Genomic DNA, 16,526 nt, shown 5'->3' on the forward strand with positions numbered 1-16,526 from the left:
ATTTAGGTTCACGTCCTAATTTGTCCTGTATTTTCATGGAATTTTATTGTAACTTAAATTAGAAGCTCTGTTTTTGATCCGTAAAATGGAAATTTCACTGATTAAAGTTGGGGTAAACCTAAACTGACAGCATCGTAATGCTGTGATAAGGATCTGCGAAGCCTTCACGAAGTTGCCACGTACGTTTGAATTCGATGTTTTCTAGGTTTATGGTAGCAGTAAACGTTATTTTGAGGAATGTCTTGAGAAGTACTATTTCTTTAAAAACTCCTGATTTCGTATCGAATGTTTCTGGGCACCTAATCGAAACCTGATGCATTTCAATGACCAAACTTTATTTTAAAACGCTATTGTTTCTCAACATTAGGCAAAAAATTCCTGAGAAGGAAATTTTAAGACCCTGAACTTCAGCCCCCACCCCTCCTTTTGTTTTACACTTCTGTTTCATTTCGCGATTTAGAAGAGTTGTTCTGAGTAATGTTAGTTCCGAGCACATTTTTGTTCTACTCTAAATTTTTCGATTGTTATCCCCTTCAAATTTTGAAGTGTGGTCGTAACTCTTCATCATTACTATTTATTTATTGAGTTTTCTAATGTCTTTCACTAGATGGACACAATATTGATCCATCCCAGATAAGAGCTAAATATTAATTTGTTTATTAAGCTTGATCCGAGTCGAAAATACTAGCAAAAATACCCGGCGTTGCCTGGGTCAGTAATAATTATTGGAAAAAATCGTTACTTGCTTTTGTTTTCTGTTTTAAGTGAAAGAATTTAAAACATATCTTTTTGACGTGATTAAAAATAGTTTCTTCCTTACCCATGAAACTAAAATAGCAATAAGTATAAAGAACAAAGTAGTATTGATTTAGAAACGAAAGCACTATATTTAAGCATATACAAATTTATAAAACATGAAATTAATCTTCTCATAGTTAAAAAGATTAATCTGTTACTTTTTTTAACATGGAGTCTAAAACTTTCTCTGTATGGCTAATGAAGTACGAAGTGATTAAAAAAAAAGTAGGTGCGCTCGTAATCCCCTTATACTTGCTTTAGTTATTTCGGGAAATTTCAATCATTGTGGCTCTTGGTGCGATTTTACCGAATTTGCGAAAGTCGTTTCGGGGTACCTTCGATGATGCTCCCCCATTCTTTCCTTACTTTGTAAAACGATATGATATTAATTTTCGTTACAGAGATATCGTCGCCAGATGCTGAGATATTTTTGGTCACCATAAAATGGCGCTAAACAGTTTCATCCGAAATGTTACCAAAATAAGTAATACAATTTGGTGATTGTTTGAAATTGTGCAAAAAGGAAAATTAATGGAAGTTTTTGTGCTGTTTATGGATTTGCCTAATTTAGTTGCTGGATTATTTAAAACAGTAAAAAAAGTCTTTTGAAAATTCTTTGATTGGCGATATTTTGTTTACATGGTGAAAGCTGAGAAACATTATGACGCAGTCTTCGGCTTCAAAAACAGCAACGTTGAAAAAACTGCCAAATGCATCAACTATGGAAATCTTTCTGCAAAAATTTTGGCGATCTGCTGGTTGTTTGGATAATGAGTAAGTGTTCAATCAGCATAAATAATAATAAAAACCATTAATTACATTAAAGTTCCGTTTAAGTGGAAAATGATCAGCCAAATCATGTATTATTTGCCAATCTTGTGCAAAAATCTTACTTCAAGATTTGACTTGAGAAAAGCCTTGAACAATCACGAAAAGCAAAGAAAGTCAACAATACAACAATTGTCGCTATCGACAGGGAGTTGAGATGATACACTAAATACTGTATTGAGTTGAGGAAAGCCTTCGAACATGGATCTAAAAAGCTCATAACTCGTTTTTTATTCTACTTAGAAATTTCGAACAGGTGCCATCTTCAGCAGAAAAATCAGAGCTTTCGATGGACATATAATGTAAATATGTGCAAGTATTTTTTCATCCCAATATTAGAGAATTTATACAAAAATTGTGTTTTATTGCCCCCCTAAGGGGGTTTTGCCCCCCATAACGGGACGAAAACTACCCTATGTGTTATTTTGATGCATAAGCTATATTGTAAAGTTTCATCAAAATCCGTTCAGTAGTTTTTGCGTGAAAGAGTAACATACATCCATACAGACAAACTTTCGCATATATAATACTAGCATTCCCGTACCCGGCATTGCTCGGGTAATGGAATTACAGGGGTTAACAGTGCTTGGTGCACCTAGTTGCGAAAATCCCCTATAATAATTACTTATTACCTATAACTTTTTCTAATTTGGGGAGGATCCCGGGGACCCTGGACTATATATATATATATATATATATATATATATATATATATATATATATATATATATATATATATATATATATATATATATATATATATATATATATATATATATATATAATGCCCTTGTCCTTAACCGATCTTTAACTGTTATTAACAATCCTTTTAAAGTATTGATTATCTTTGCAAACAGAGGTCATCCACATTTTATTGTTATACCTATGTTTAAGCTAGAACTTCTTTGTGTACAACATTTTTAGTTTTTTTTTCTGGTGCTAAAATTATTAAGCTGCTTGATGAACTGACTTTGGAGAAAGCTACATAACATTGGCCATGTGAAAAAAAGTCTTCTCTTAAATTGGTCCCTGCTACTTTTAATGTCTGTCCTTGTGATTTATTAATGGTTATTTCAAAGCAAACTTTAACAGGAAACTGTACTCTTCTAAATTCAAAAGGATAGTTCGCCTGTGATGATGTTCTTAAAAACTACGTTTCTAGTTTTGAAGAAATGAAAGCAATAGACAGAAACATTATGATTTGACTTGAGAAAAGCCTCGAAGAACCACGTGAGAAACAAAAACAATATCAAATTTATAGTTCGCTATCGACCAAAAGTTGAGATGAAGTACTGAATAATGATTTGAATGGAGGAAAGCCTTCGAAAATAAGGGATTTGAATTCAATGACAGGTTTTAATTTCTCAGAAATTAAGAGGTTTTAATTAATTTCTCCCGAACTAATTGAGATTTCGAAAAATCCTTTCTTAGTTGTTACTTTCGTAATCATGCGGACATGCCTGCCAAATTTCAAGTCTGAAGCTTCAGCGGTTTCGGCTGTGCGTTGATATATATATATATGTATATATATATGTATATATATTATCTCAGGACATTGATTTTTATATATTAAGATTAGTAAGATTCAAAAAATATTGAGCGTGCTAAAGTGAAGGAATGGGAGCTATATGCAAATGATCGATTTTTATATCATAGAACAGTTGAGGCAGTTAGCAAAAGGGTGTAAGTGGACATTTTGAAGTTTTGATTAAAACGCATTTAAAGATGCTGTCTTAGGTAGGCTTTCTCACTGAAGTTTTTTTTAAAATCATCCTGTATAGCAGCACCTACCAGGGCTTCATGTACTATGTCTTGCCCCCAAACAGAGGGGAGGTTCACCTATCATTTGTACTAGTTATCTCCAAATTTTTAATTTTGACACTTACATCCCTTTGCTTCTCACTGCCTCAATTAACATACATTCGAACAAATCGGTTATAAATAAAATGCTTCACATCAATTGTAACCATGATTTTCAGCGATAATACACAACTTACTGATGGATTTTTTTTGGCGATTCATAAATATAAGATGATATTTACTCAATAATTCCATTACTCTCACAAAATAGAAACAACCGTATTTCTCGAACGACAAAAAATTATCCTGATTTATGCAAAACAGAAAGAAAAAAGAAAGGAACAATGTTGGAACAAAGAAAACAACGGCGTTTAATGGAATACAAATGCAACACTTGCATAAAAAGTCATCGGAGTGGAATCAAAGTTGCAGATGTTGTATGTAGCGCTTACCAAACGGCCTAAAGGGACAAATTGCTCTTGGTAAAAACCTAGATGAGATAACATTTTTGTGTGACATAATACGAACCATGCAATGAGTACGATGCATAAAATAAGAGCCTGTATTGTTCTGAAGAATCTCAATATTGAATATTGCATTTTGATAAAACATCGTTCGCTTTTTCAACTCGGCAAGATGCCATTATTCATCAGTTAGACCACGATATGTCCGGAGGTATAATTTAACCGCGAATAATGTTAAGTTTGAGTTCGCAAATTCCCTAACGACCCATTGTTGGTTAGCTTATTTTCCCCCTTGTGTTTTTTCTCAAGATTCATATTCCACGAATGGCAGTGTCTCGGAGCTCCATCATTGTTGTTGTTACCGGTTGTTACACTCCGTGAACTCAAGGTTTTCGAGAGCGCAAGAATCGAACGTTTTTATTTTCCGCTCCACACGCGCGCTTTTTTCGAGAAAAAAACGTGGAAAGTTTTATGAATTTAAGACCACTCTGCGTTTTTTAATTTCGCATCGTCACTCGGTATTTCACATTTATGGTTGGCAAACACATTATTTGGCATTGAAAGATAGTTGAAACAATCACGATTCGTTACTATCCCAGTCTGATGATTTCAAATTGAATCGCCGAATGTGCCACTAACTGTGTATCTTTGAGTTCCTATCACAGTATTCTCGTATATTTATAACTAGTGGTACCCGCACGGATTTGCTCGTACAAGAAAATTAAAAGGTCTTTTGGTTCGCCTGTATATTTACAAATAATGGGTGGTGAATTTTCTCGCCAATTCTCTTGTGTCCATGTTACAGTTCCACGTTATGATAATTTTGTAATTTACTCGTCCATCTTATAATGATTTTGCTCAGGAAAGTGTTCTTGAAATTGGAATAGAAAAAGAACCACATCGAACTTTCAAGTTGCACACCCCCATGCTACTAACTAACTTTGTGCCAAATTTCATGAAAATTGGTCGAACGGTGTAGGCACTATGCGCGTCACAGAGATCCTGACAGACAGAGGGACTTTCAGCTTTATTATTAGTAAAGATGAAAAATGAATGACTTAAAGATGTCTCTGAAATGAAGCTATCGATCATATCCAGGGCCGCCGAGAGCCAAGACAGACCCCTTGTCAGTTTGGTCGCCGAGCCCCCCTTTCTCCACAAAACTTAATACTACTCAGATTCCAAACCTGGACTCCACTCAAGGGAAATAAATGCACAAGTTTCTGACTAGGCCGACATGACCCTAATTATATACATTTTAAAAAGTTGGAAAAATAAAGAGAAATTTGTTCCTATTTCTACTGCGTACTATTTTTGTTACATTTTGTTCGTTATTTTGTTTGGAGTTACATTTATTCATTTGGAAAAAATATTGAACTTTATTGCGTCCAAACTTTCTGTAAAGTTCAAGGGCTACCTCTGCGAACTAGCTCCATTATATTGACGAACGTAGAAATGCAAATAACCGCAGATCTAGCGGGGGAGAAGGGTTCACTATGAATAAAATTCACAAATTAATCTTAATCCTGCGTCAGCACAAGGCAATTTTTCAAAGTTCCAAAAGTGCAATGTCAAATAATCTGAATTTTGGGAGAGCTCTTTACAGGGCTGAATTTAGCTCCATGCCGCCCCTAGGCAGATTTGAAATCTGCCGCCCCCTTCCCCCTAAAAGAAGCAAAAACTCAATAACACGCAAAATGTGTTCCCGAAATTTAAACTGCAAAGCTTATGAAATAATGACATTTCCCATTCAGGGGCACCCCGGTGGGAGGTTACATCGATCTCCCAAAAAATTCCTTATTCGGCTAATTTTTCTGACAATTTGGAGATAATATTGCAACATATTTTTTTCTTTTTAAGTTTTAAAATTGTTTTTTAATGATACCCAACGTTTCTTTTCATTAGATTCTTCTCATTTCCGCTTTTGAAAACCGCCCATTTGAAAAAAATATATCACGTTAAAAAATTTTTGAAGACTCTTAATTGTTCGATTTTTAATTTTACATGTTTCTTTTATTTAAAATCATTCAGCCTTTTTCGCTTGTCACTCCTTTTTATCTGCCTCCGAGAGAGACTTAATGTTAACAGAAAACAATTTTTAAATATTAATAATGTAAAAAAGAAATGTCAATTACTCAAGAATCCAGTTCGGAATAAACTTAAGTACAGCATTAAAAATCTTAGTCAAACTCCAATTTTGTTGATGCGACTTCTGGTCAAACGCAACGACACTTTCTGAAATTGACACCCACTTTTCCTCTTCAATTACTGTTTTACGCTGTTCAGTTACCATGATTGAAATGTCTTTGATTTTTATAAGATGTGTGAAAGTAATCATTATTAAATTAAAAGAAAAAATTGTCTCCGAAAAAAGAAAGAATGCTAATGATTCACATTCAAGAATAAAAAGTTCATTTAAAAATGTATGGTTAAGGCTAAATTAGCCGCCCCTGAAAATTTTGTCGCCCTAGGCAGCTGCCTATTGGGAAATTGTGCTCTGGCTCTTTATTGGTAAAGTTGTTTCGGAATAAAATCCTAAAAACGTAATTACAGGTCCTATTTGATGACGTAAGAAGAGCGAATGGAGTTCGGAACTCTACTCAAAAATTTTCTAAAAATTAAAGTTTTAAAAACAGAATTCGTCTTTGATGTTATGGAAAAGAGAGGTTCCGGGAATTTTCGCCTCACATTTTTCAAAATTGAAGTACTAACACCGCGATTGCAACCGTGTGTCTTTCACAGGCGGTTGCTGCAAAAGAATAAAAAAAGGGGGGGGGGGATGTCGAAAGAAGCGTAGGAGCTAGGGAGCGTGGCCTCTGAGGCTGTTTTTCTTTTATAAAATTGGGCTAGATTACTTTTGGACTTTTTATATTACTGATTTAATAAGTTCTAAAAATGTGGAATATGGCATCAAAAATCGGGACGGATGGCTATCGTAGACCTTCTTCACCATTTTAAAATTTCTTTCTTATGAAATAAGATAAGTTCATTTATTTGGGATTTTCAGTTTTTTACTTTTGTGAAATAAATCAATCCACCCTATAAAAACATTTTTCGATCGATCATCAGTTTTTAAATCTAAAAATTGAGGGGGAAAAGCCCTTTTACTTTTGAAGTGAGGGGGCAGTTGCCCTCCATCTCCCCCGTACGAGCTTTTATACATTTTGTACTTTTATAAAATTTTTGATATTGAAGTTCCAGAAACTCAATTTTAAGTGATCTTCGATGCTGTTAGAGAGAGGGTTCGGGAACTCTTCCGAAATTGAAGTTCCATAAACCGAATTTCACCCCTCCCTTGAGGAATTTCTGGATCCGCCCTTGAGTTTGACAAATACTTTCAGTCAGGATTTGCAAAAGTTAATTATAATATGAAAACACACAATAATTTTAGAAAGTAATAGTCGTCCGATCTTCTTCAAACGTCTGCGAAAAACAAAGTTCGCGAAAAACCAAACCCAAAAAAGCCAACCTCCTCCCCCCCCCCCCCACATGAATGCCTGAAACAGTATTTCGATTAAAGTTTGTTCGGCGATATGTTTTACCGCTCATAAATGGCTTAAGTTCGTTTACAGAAGAATACATAAAGATATACATAAACTGCAAAGAAACATCCGGCAGGAATCAATGTTTAAAATGACAATATGGTTTACAAAAGCAATTGACGATCGACAAGGGAAGTACATGGGCAGTTTCGAATGCAGTTAATAATCTATACTTTATCGCCGAAGTTGAAAAGCATACGCTTACAATCATTTATACGTGTCACACTTTATGAATGCGGTGCTCATTGTGGCGGTGTTTTATGGTGACAAAACTACTATGCTGAAGTCGTTGTCTGCAGAAGTGATTGAGAGATAAAAATGAAAAAGTTGATCATACTAAACTGCTGGCTTCTTCACTGAGGTTGATTCGAGTTGGAAACGGTTTTGGTGGCGTTGAATGTTATTAACTTTCAATGACACTGAATGCAGCGTTGCAGATGAATATTGACTACTTATTTCGGTTAACTTTCTTGATGTAAGTTATTTTCAGTTTCAATCACACGTTTTGATAGAGCGGGGAGGAAATTTGAAATGTCGGCAATAGTGGAGGTAAACCGCAAAAACATTTCTCTGTCCTTTCAACAAAATTTCTCTAATACGATGGCCGTCAATCAAGGGCGGATACAAGAGAAGGGCGATGGGGGCGATCGCCCCCTCCTTGAGCCGAGAAACTAGTACTTTCTTCAAGTATATTTTCGATATTAAAGTTCCAAAAACGCAATTTTACATAATCTTCGATGGTGTTAGAAGAAAGGGAGCTATTCCGGAATTGAAGTTTTGAAAACGCAATCGTAGCCCATCTCTTATTACTCTGGGGATAGGGACTAGAGCTTTCAATGGGACTTTTTTTCAAATTGAAGTTCTAAAATCTCAATTTTAGACGATCTTAGATGATAATTAGGGATAGGTTCAGTCTCACCCTGGATATGTTTTGAAAGAAACTCAACTATAGGACACCTTTGTTTACATAAGGGTAAGCGATGAGGTTCAGTACACTCCTTCGAAAATTAAGAGATTAAAGTTTCAAAGAGTGAACAGTAAAAAACAATCGCCCCCTCTTTGAACATTTTCTGGATCCGCCCTTGCTGTCAATGTATTCTAAAATTCAAAAACATCCTCCAATATCCAAACGAACTATTCTGTGAAATTTCAGAGCACCGAAGGATGCGTGAAAATATTTTCAGATATTCAAAAACGTAGTCTGAAGTCTTGAAATAATCGGTGAATTTCAGAAGCATCGTGCGACTGCCAAAAGTGCAGGTCCGAGAAAGATCCGTACAGCTTCAAAAATTTATTGAAAAAGAATCAATAGGGTTACAGCGAAACTAATTAGTACATTAGATAGAATAACTCAGTTTTTTTCTGTAGTATGTTTCTGACCTTATATGGCGCTACAAGTCACTCAAAGGAATATTAAAGCATTTTAGTTATTTCAGTGGCGGATCGCGTGAAGAAAGCTCAATGCGTTGCGTGGTTTATCGAAACAAAATCCGATACGCAAACACAACGGAACAAAACATCCAAACAGCTGTAGCTACTCTTGATGTTGGCATGCTGAAACGGTCGTGATGGAATTGGATTATATTCTTGATATTGTTCGTGCTACGAAAGGGTCTCATGTAGAAATTATAGGAAAAGTTATAGGATTAAGTTATAGGAAACAGGGGTTCCCATCCCCCCCCAAGTTCAACGGCGCAAATCCCCCCCCCCCCAAAAAAAAATTTCTCAACTCTATCCCTTTTTTATTTTTATTTTTTAGCTCTCTTTTTTAATTTTTTTTAACATTTTTATTTATTTTTGCTTTTTAGTTTTTTTATTTTTTCAAATATTTTTTATTTGTTTGTTAATTTATTTTTAATTATTTTTATTATTTCATTAGAAAAGTTCTCTGCTAAGCCAATGACGTATATACACACAAACTAAATAAATAAATGAAATGAAATATAAACAGAATAAAATAAAATAATCTGAATTGAAAATAAATAAAGAAATACATTTAAATAAATTTAAAAAATCCCCACCCCCAAATGTTGATGGCGCAACTTGCACCATAATCCCCCCCCCCCCTGTGGGCACCCCTGATAGGAAAAAACTCTTAGTTATTCCATCTAATGTACTAATTAGTTTCGCTGTAACCCTATTATTTCTTTTTCAATAAATTTTTGAAGTTGTACGGATCTTTTTCGGACACCCTGTATATTCCAAGATTTTTCGCGGAGTAAGAGTCTGATTTTGGCGAAAAGGAGTCCGAGTGAGGATTCGAAGGTTAAAAATTCCACGAGTAGGAGGCGATCATATTCTCTCAGCCCGCGACTCTGCCTGTACTTGCAGAGTCGGACTGATTTTGAGGTAAAGGTGTCTGAGTCTACTTTGTTGTAAAATTTTCGGAATCGGAGTCGGCCCAGGGGGCCCACCTGGGGGAGGGGGCGGTCATGGCACAGACTGCACCATTGAAATTTTTAGCGAGGGGTTGTTTTGACGGGTATTTTTTTCACTTTTTAGGGAGCTCTTGCTTTTTTGGGGGGGAGGAGGGGATCTTAATGATGTTTAGGGGGTGAGCCTTGCTCTTAGGAGGGCACCCCTGAGTCGGCCCGTTTCCCTCAGACTTCGTAGCTCTGAGAGAGGGGGGGGGCAAGGAAAAATGTTTTGCAATATTTATATTTACTCTGGCAAGAAGTAGTTATAATCACAATGTTCTTTAGTTGAAGTTAAAATGCAATGCAGAGTGCAGTCCAGTCATTTGAAAAGTTGTCCCGTCAATTCCAATCATTTTAATACCGAAAAGAAGGCAATAAATTCACACCATCTTGCGACTCGTGTCCTCCGCAATCGTAAATTGCCACATCATTCCATCTCTCATCAATTGGAGTTTTTTTTTTTTTTCCATCAACTTGATTTTTCATCACTCCTTTCGGTGGGAAGCAACAAGAAAAGCATCAAACACATGTGAAGACTGTGTGTCATTCCACACAGCTGTCACTGTCTTTCTTTTTTGCTGCCAGTATGGAATGGCGTAATTCATTTACGTTCGGACGAAACACAAAGACAAACAATAGAGAACGTTTTTCCCCCCTCCACGTTGGCTTGAAATAGTACTACTCTTCTAGAACAGACGGGAAACACAGAAGAAAATGTAAACATACAGAGGACATGAAAAAGGGACATTGTTTTACTAATTTATTTTCTCTTCGAGCTTTAGAACTGCTGTAATAAGTTTTTGGATTGCTGCAAATGGAATAAATTTTTAATAACGTGAAGAGAATGATCCTGGAATGAAGCTGCAAACTCAATTAAATTTATAGAATTTTGTAAAATGATAGCGAATGAACGTAGATATACTTATCTTGAATACTAAAGAATAAATAAAACTTTAATTTCTTACTCACCGTTTGAAAACTGACTATTTTTTTCAGTGATTCGCAGTATTTCTCTCGGGGAAAACAAAAGGCATTAGAAGCAATGACACTGGTCAATACCATCCCCTTGCGGGGAGTATCGACGAATTCCGTAAAAGTCTCGATGTTATATACTTGGAAATAAAAATTGCATTTCTTGCTGATTCGTTTCTTTGAAACCACAATATATGGCATTCTGTTGATCGGCTTTCATGCACAGCATAATAAATATATTTTTAATTTTCAGATAAAATACACCGGAGCAAGTATGAACACAGCCAGATCCTTTGGACCAGCTGTCATCATGAACCAGTGGGAGAACCATTGGGTAAGTTTACTTTTGTGTGTTATGTTCAGACGAGGTATTCCAGTAGCAAGATTCAAGCTCCTTGAAGGCTTATGAATGTGTCGATAGTCTGTTCCTATGGGTTTCAAGTTATCGAGAGTTGATTGTTTTTCCATAACGGGGAGCGAGGGCAATTATTTATGCGTCAAAAAACAGGTTTTACTATGCTCTTCCAATTGCTAAAACATTTTTTTCCGTCATCGGACGGAGCCTTTTCCGTATGAGTGATTCCCTGCTGAGATTCAAAAACGTAAAGAGTTTCAACGTTTAGCAGATGCACTTATCTCTTGAGTTCTAAAACTCTAACACATCGTAGGCGAATGAGGAAGCGGTCGCGGGTGTTGGTAATCCGAAAATTTGGGCTGATAACATGTTCTAAAACTAAAACATTACTTTAAAAAAAATTGTTTTTTTTTCCCGTAATGATTTTTGTACGCATATTTCAAGAATTTTTACGTGGTGGGGGGAGGGGGTGAGATTCCTCATAGTTTCTGAGCATTTCACACTATCTTCAGAAAATTTTACTTGAGTCTACTTTCACCGCAGGAAGTAGTATCCACGCCAGATTCTTGCTCAACCCCCGACACGCAAAGAAAGGGGATTAAAAGTTTGACGTCTCTGTGTGTGTATTACAGATGAGTTCGGGCTCATTTTTGAGAGCCCGGGCCCGTCCGAGCCCAAAAATGTGTAACGGAGCCCGCCCGAGCCCGAGTGATATTGTCTCGGACCAAAATCCGAGCCCGAAGGAAACTTTCTTGTATCAAAAACTGAGCCTTCCACCGTCTGACATGATCTCTCTGTTAATGAAAAATGTTATGTCAAATGTTCTTCATTTACAGAAGTTTCTAAATTTTCTTAAAATGCTCTACTTCAAATGCATTACTGTATGACATATTGCAATAGTAATCGCAAAAAAAAACACTATAAATAAGCGTTTTTTTTTTTTTTTTTTTTTTTTTTTTTGGGGGGGGGGGTAAATTTGACATTGATTGAACTGATTTAAATGTTCCTTTCATTTTCTCACAGTAGGAAAATGTTTATTTGCTTTGAATTTGTATGGAGATTGACGATTGAATATATTTGCTTGAGCCCGAGCCCGCCCGGCCCCGAAACCTATTTTCGGTTCTAGAGCCCGAGCCCGCTTCGGCCCAGGCTGAGCCCGTCTCATCTCTAGTGTGTATCTGTCTGTGGCACTCTAGCGCCTAAACGGGTGGATCGGTGTTGGGGGGGGGGGGGGAAATATTGTACGGAAAGGAGAGTTAATCGAGAGTGTTCTTAACTAGGTTGCGTCTTTGGATGGCATTAGTTAACGAAGATATGAATTAAAAACTTCTAAGAAGTTTTTTGCGATTTTTGCAGTGAAAACAATTACAAATTTCAAAATTTAATACAAAAATCAAGATAATTGTTTTTCGCGTCTGATAGTGTGTTTGGAACTTCCATGTTACATAGAATTCGAATTATAACGTTTTTTAACACGCTTTTATTAGCTTCACCTGTACGTATGTATCTTGTAACGGAATTTTGTAGCTCAAATTTCGCCCACTTCCTGCGATCGGATTCTTTTGAAATTTGGCACGCGACCTCAGACCCGATGACAATGCAATATTCTATAATCAAATTAATTAACTCTTTTAATTGTTAGTTTCCTCCAATTTTAATCAATATTTTGGCATAAATTCAACAATGTGAAAAAGGAAAAATTAAAAAAAATACAATAAAATGCTTGTAAAAATTACTTAAAAATATCTACAATAACCTTTAATTTTTCTGCATCAGACAAAATTTGTTCCAATGTTCCAAGGTGATTAGAACATGAAATATAATTGTTTTTAACTAATTTCATGCCAAAATTTAGGTGAGCCTTCAATTGGACATTCATTGCTGATCAGACCATTGTTGAACAAAACTTTTATTCAAATGCATCTCAAATTTTCAAAGTAGTATAAATATGATTTCCGCAAACATACATCGAATGACTCACAGTAGCTTCCCGTCAGGTTGGCCCTTGTCTTAACTTTAAGATATTACCTCGCACTCGTTTTATAAATAATTTCGTCGCCTGATAATTCTCCAACGTAAGACTAAAAAACAGAAAAATAAAATAATAGTTTAAAAAACTAAAAAACACGCTTTCGTAGCAAAATGAATTAAAAAGTGAAAAATAATCTTTGGATGATAGTAGTTGACCAATCACTTAATTTTAATGTAATACAAAAAAGCGTGGGGGGCATCTTATCAGTTGTCTTGAATTTTTTCCATTTGTTGTCCAAGCAAAAATGTAAATAGACAGCACCCCACGCTTTTTTGTATTACATTAAAATTAAGTGATTAGTCAACTACTATCATCCAAAGATTATTTTTCACTTTTTAGTTCATTTTGCTACGAAAGCGTGTTTGTTTAGTTTTTTAAACTATTATTTTATTTAAAGCACATTTTAATAACGGCTAAGCCTTTATTCACGCGATTGATAACCAAATTCATTGTTGGCCAACAAGGAAATGAAAAGCAATGATTTAAAATTTTTATCTGTTGCCAGTTCCTACTTGTTAGCAAATAAAATACTTGACATTGATTTTTAGTAGTACAAGGCTTTTAAAAGGATTTTCAATTTTCCCTCTTGATTCTACATTTGCGACTCAGTCGGGTTTTTCGAATTTTTAGTTTTAGTTACCTTTTCAGGAAACAATTGCCCGACAATTACTTTTTTATTTTCTAGCAGAGATTTCACAAGTTGGTTTTTAATTTGCGTTCGTGTTATGAAGTTGCAATACATGCGTTTTACTTCGAATATAATGTCCCCCTCCCCTTTTTGTCCCCGGTTTTTTCAATGCCACAGCATGCCTTTAATAAAACTGTTGACATTCTCGTTGATTTTTGATTACAATAATACCAATGTGATGACGAATTATTTCCAAATCAGTGAGATTGATTTCGAAATTTGCGCAGGCGCTTTTCATGTTTATTTTGACAAATGGGTTTCTTCCTATGTTTGTTTTGTTTCCCCTATTTAAAATTTGCATTTATGTTATGCAATATATTGTTGTCGCATTGTTTTGAAATATAGCAAAAGTTATGGCAGAATAGTTTTTTACTTAAAGAAAGTGTTAAAACTGAGAGTGACACGCGTATTTAGAAATGTGGCATGTGCATAATAGTTTAGACACGTTAGTAAATATGAAATGCCATTATAGTCGCTTCTTCTGATGTGACATTCAGACTATTGACTAAAAGCAGAGAAGAAGAAAAAAGTAAAAAGAAAAGCTCGAAAACATGCTGAAGAATCGAGAAATTAAAGCAAAAACAAAAGTAGCGTTTATTTTGCTAACTATTCTGATAGTTAGCAAAGACGTATCTGGACGCATTTGGAGCGTTCGGTGCTAAAAACCAACAAGGTTTGTTTGGGGGAGTACTCACAAGCAGAAAAAATTAAACTATCAAGGTGAAAATCTTGAGTTTTTCTCATCTCCGTGGGAGCCCACATTAAGGTTAATGGCAAAGATTAAGTAGGTTTTTTTTTTTGGGGGGGGGGGCGTAATTCAGAGGGCTTTTGGTCTTATTTGGGGGCTTTCGTTTTTCGGGAGGGTGCGTCGTAGGATTGGGGTGGTGGGTTTTAAAATCATCCTGGAGTGTACCTTTGCTATTTCTGTATTATATATTTTAAGTAGACGTTAAATCCCGGTTATCACAAATTTGCCATTTCAACTGCGCTTGCGCGGACTTAGCTTTTTGGGCTTTTTGATTTAAGATTTTGTGTTGATTGTTTATTTAGGCTGAGCTAGAGTCCCAACTAATTAATGAATGCGATTAGAATATTTTCTCGGCGATTTCATAATATATTATATGAAACTACGGATATGAACCCCTGATAATCGTTATAATGTAAAGGGAAAAATGACACTTCAATATTTATTGGTTTGAAAATATTTAACTTAACGTAAACGTAAAACACGTTGTGTACTTAAAAAATGATTGGAATATGAGTACAGATGTCCGTCTTTTGCGGATATTTTACGTTCGGTGTAAACAGCAGTATTATACATTCTTATTTAGGTTGATGGTTGGTTCGGCTTTGTATTAGAAGTGATGCTGCAATTCTAGTACGTTCTTCTGAGGTTGAAAGTTTGGCCCTGAAAAGGGCCTTTGATACAAAAATCAGACTCTGAATCCATTAATAATTAAGACTCCAAACTCAATCTTTACCGCGACCTAAAAACTAAATCAGAAAGCTTTGTGATTTCTAATTTTTATCTGTTGCCATCTCATATTTATTAACAAATTTAAAATGTTTAAATCAGCCAAGTCCGCGCGCAAGCGCAGTTGAAATGGCAAATTTGTGATAACCGGGATTTAACGTCGAGTTATATTTTATAGATCATCTACCTACGCATTTTCTTTTTTCGATCACGTAAATAATGCTTGGCGGTAATTTCATTCCTTCGGTAAAGGGATTAGGAATAGATTTTTCCAATTCGAGTGAAATTTTCTTCCACAATCCTGATATCACAACTTCCTTTTTAATTTGCCTCGGCTAGAACACATCAGTCTCATTCTTCATTTTTTTTTTAAATTTGAACATGCAAAATAACGGGGAAAAAAAGCAATTCAAAAGAAAAAAAAACCTATTATTGCCTACTTATTAAACTATTTTAACTTATTACCGGTTTGGAGGAATTTTTGAACAGTTCAAAAAATTTGTATTGATGTATTTTAATTCATTACAGGTATACTGGATTGGACCTATCGTTGGCGGCATTATTGCCGGACTTGTCTATGAATACCTGTTTGCTGCCTCACCCCCATCAAAGGAAGATCTGGAACGCGCTAGGGAACAAGCCCTCTCAAACCTGAATGAGAAGGATCCCGATAGGACCACTAACATCTAAAGGTGACCAGTATCACTGCAGTCGAGCGCATGTCATCAACTACTGTTTGGTTTCAAAATATATGTACTATTTTCGTTTTATGTTTTTCCTCTGAAAGGACCACTAAATTGAACAAAAGATCCAGTTTCTTTCTGTTGACATTATTGTCCTGAATTTCCTGGATGAGGAAAAAAAATGTTTCACATGCACATTTCTGTTGTAATATTTGAGATACTTTAACGAATGTTACAGTCATCAAAGTATTGCTCTTCATTTTATGCATAAAAATTCATGAATAAAACTAGTTCTCTTAAAGTTGTCGAGTGTGTTTTTTAGTCTCTCACGTAATTTAATCTTATTTCTTCTAAACAAATATTTTAACTAAAAGTACATTACTGCAACTTCTTTGAAACAAAGAATTCTTTTTTATAGAATTTATGTACAGATCTTCATATGCAGTGATAATTAAAAAATTAATGTGAAATAT

The 16,526-nt window shown here is 35.3% G+C and overlaps 1 protein-coding gene across 1 annotated transcript in view; it reads left to right on the plus strand.

Moving 5' to 3' along the window:
* The window catches only part of LOC129222872 (aquaporin AQPAe.a-like), a 48,673-nt gene extending 32,319 nt beyond the window's left edge, over nt 1-16,354 (plus strand). Inside the window, 2 exon segments of the mRNA XM_054857430.1 lie at nt 11,075-11,155; nt 15,899-16,354. Coding sequence (XP_054713405.1) covers nt 11,075-11,155; nt 15,899-16,060 — 243 coding nt within the window. The 3' untranslated portion in view covers nt 16,061-16,354.
* The last annotated feature ends 172 nt before the right edge of the window (nt 16,355-16,526 follow it).

The sequence above is a fragment of the Uloborus diversus genome, chromosome 5 (genome assembly GCF_026930045.1).
Source record: "Uloborus diversus isolate 005 chromosome 5, Udiv.v.3.1, whole genome shotgun sequence".
Classification (NCBI taxonomy): Eukaryota; Metazoa; Arthropoda; class Arachnida; order Araneae; family Uloboridae; genus Uloborus; species Uloborus diversus.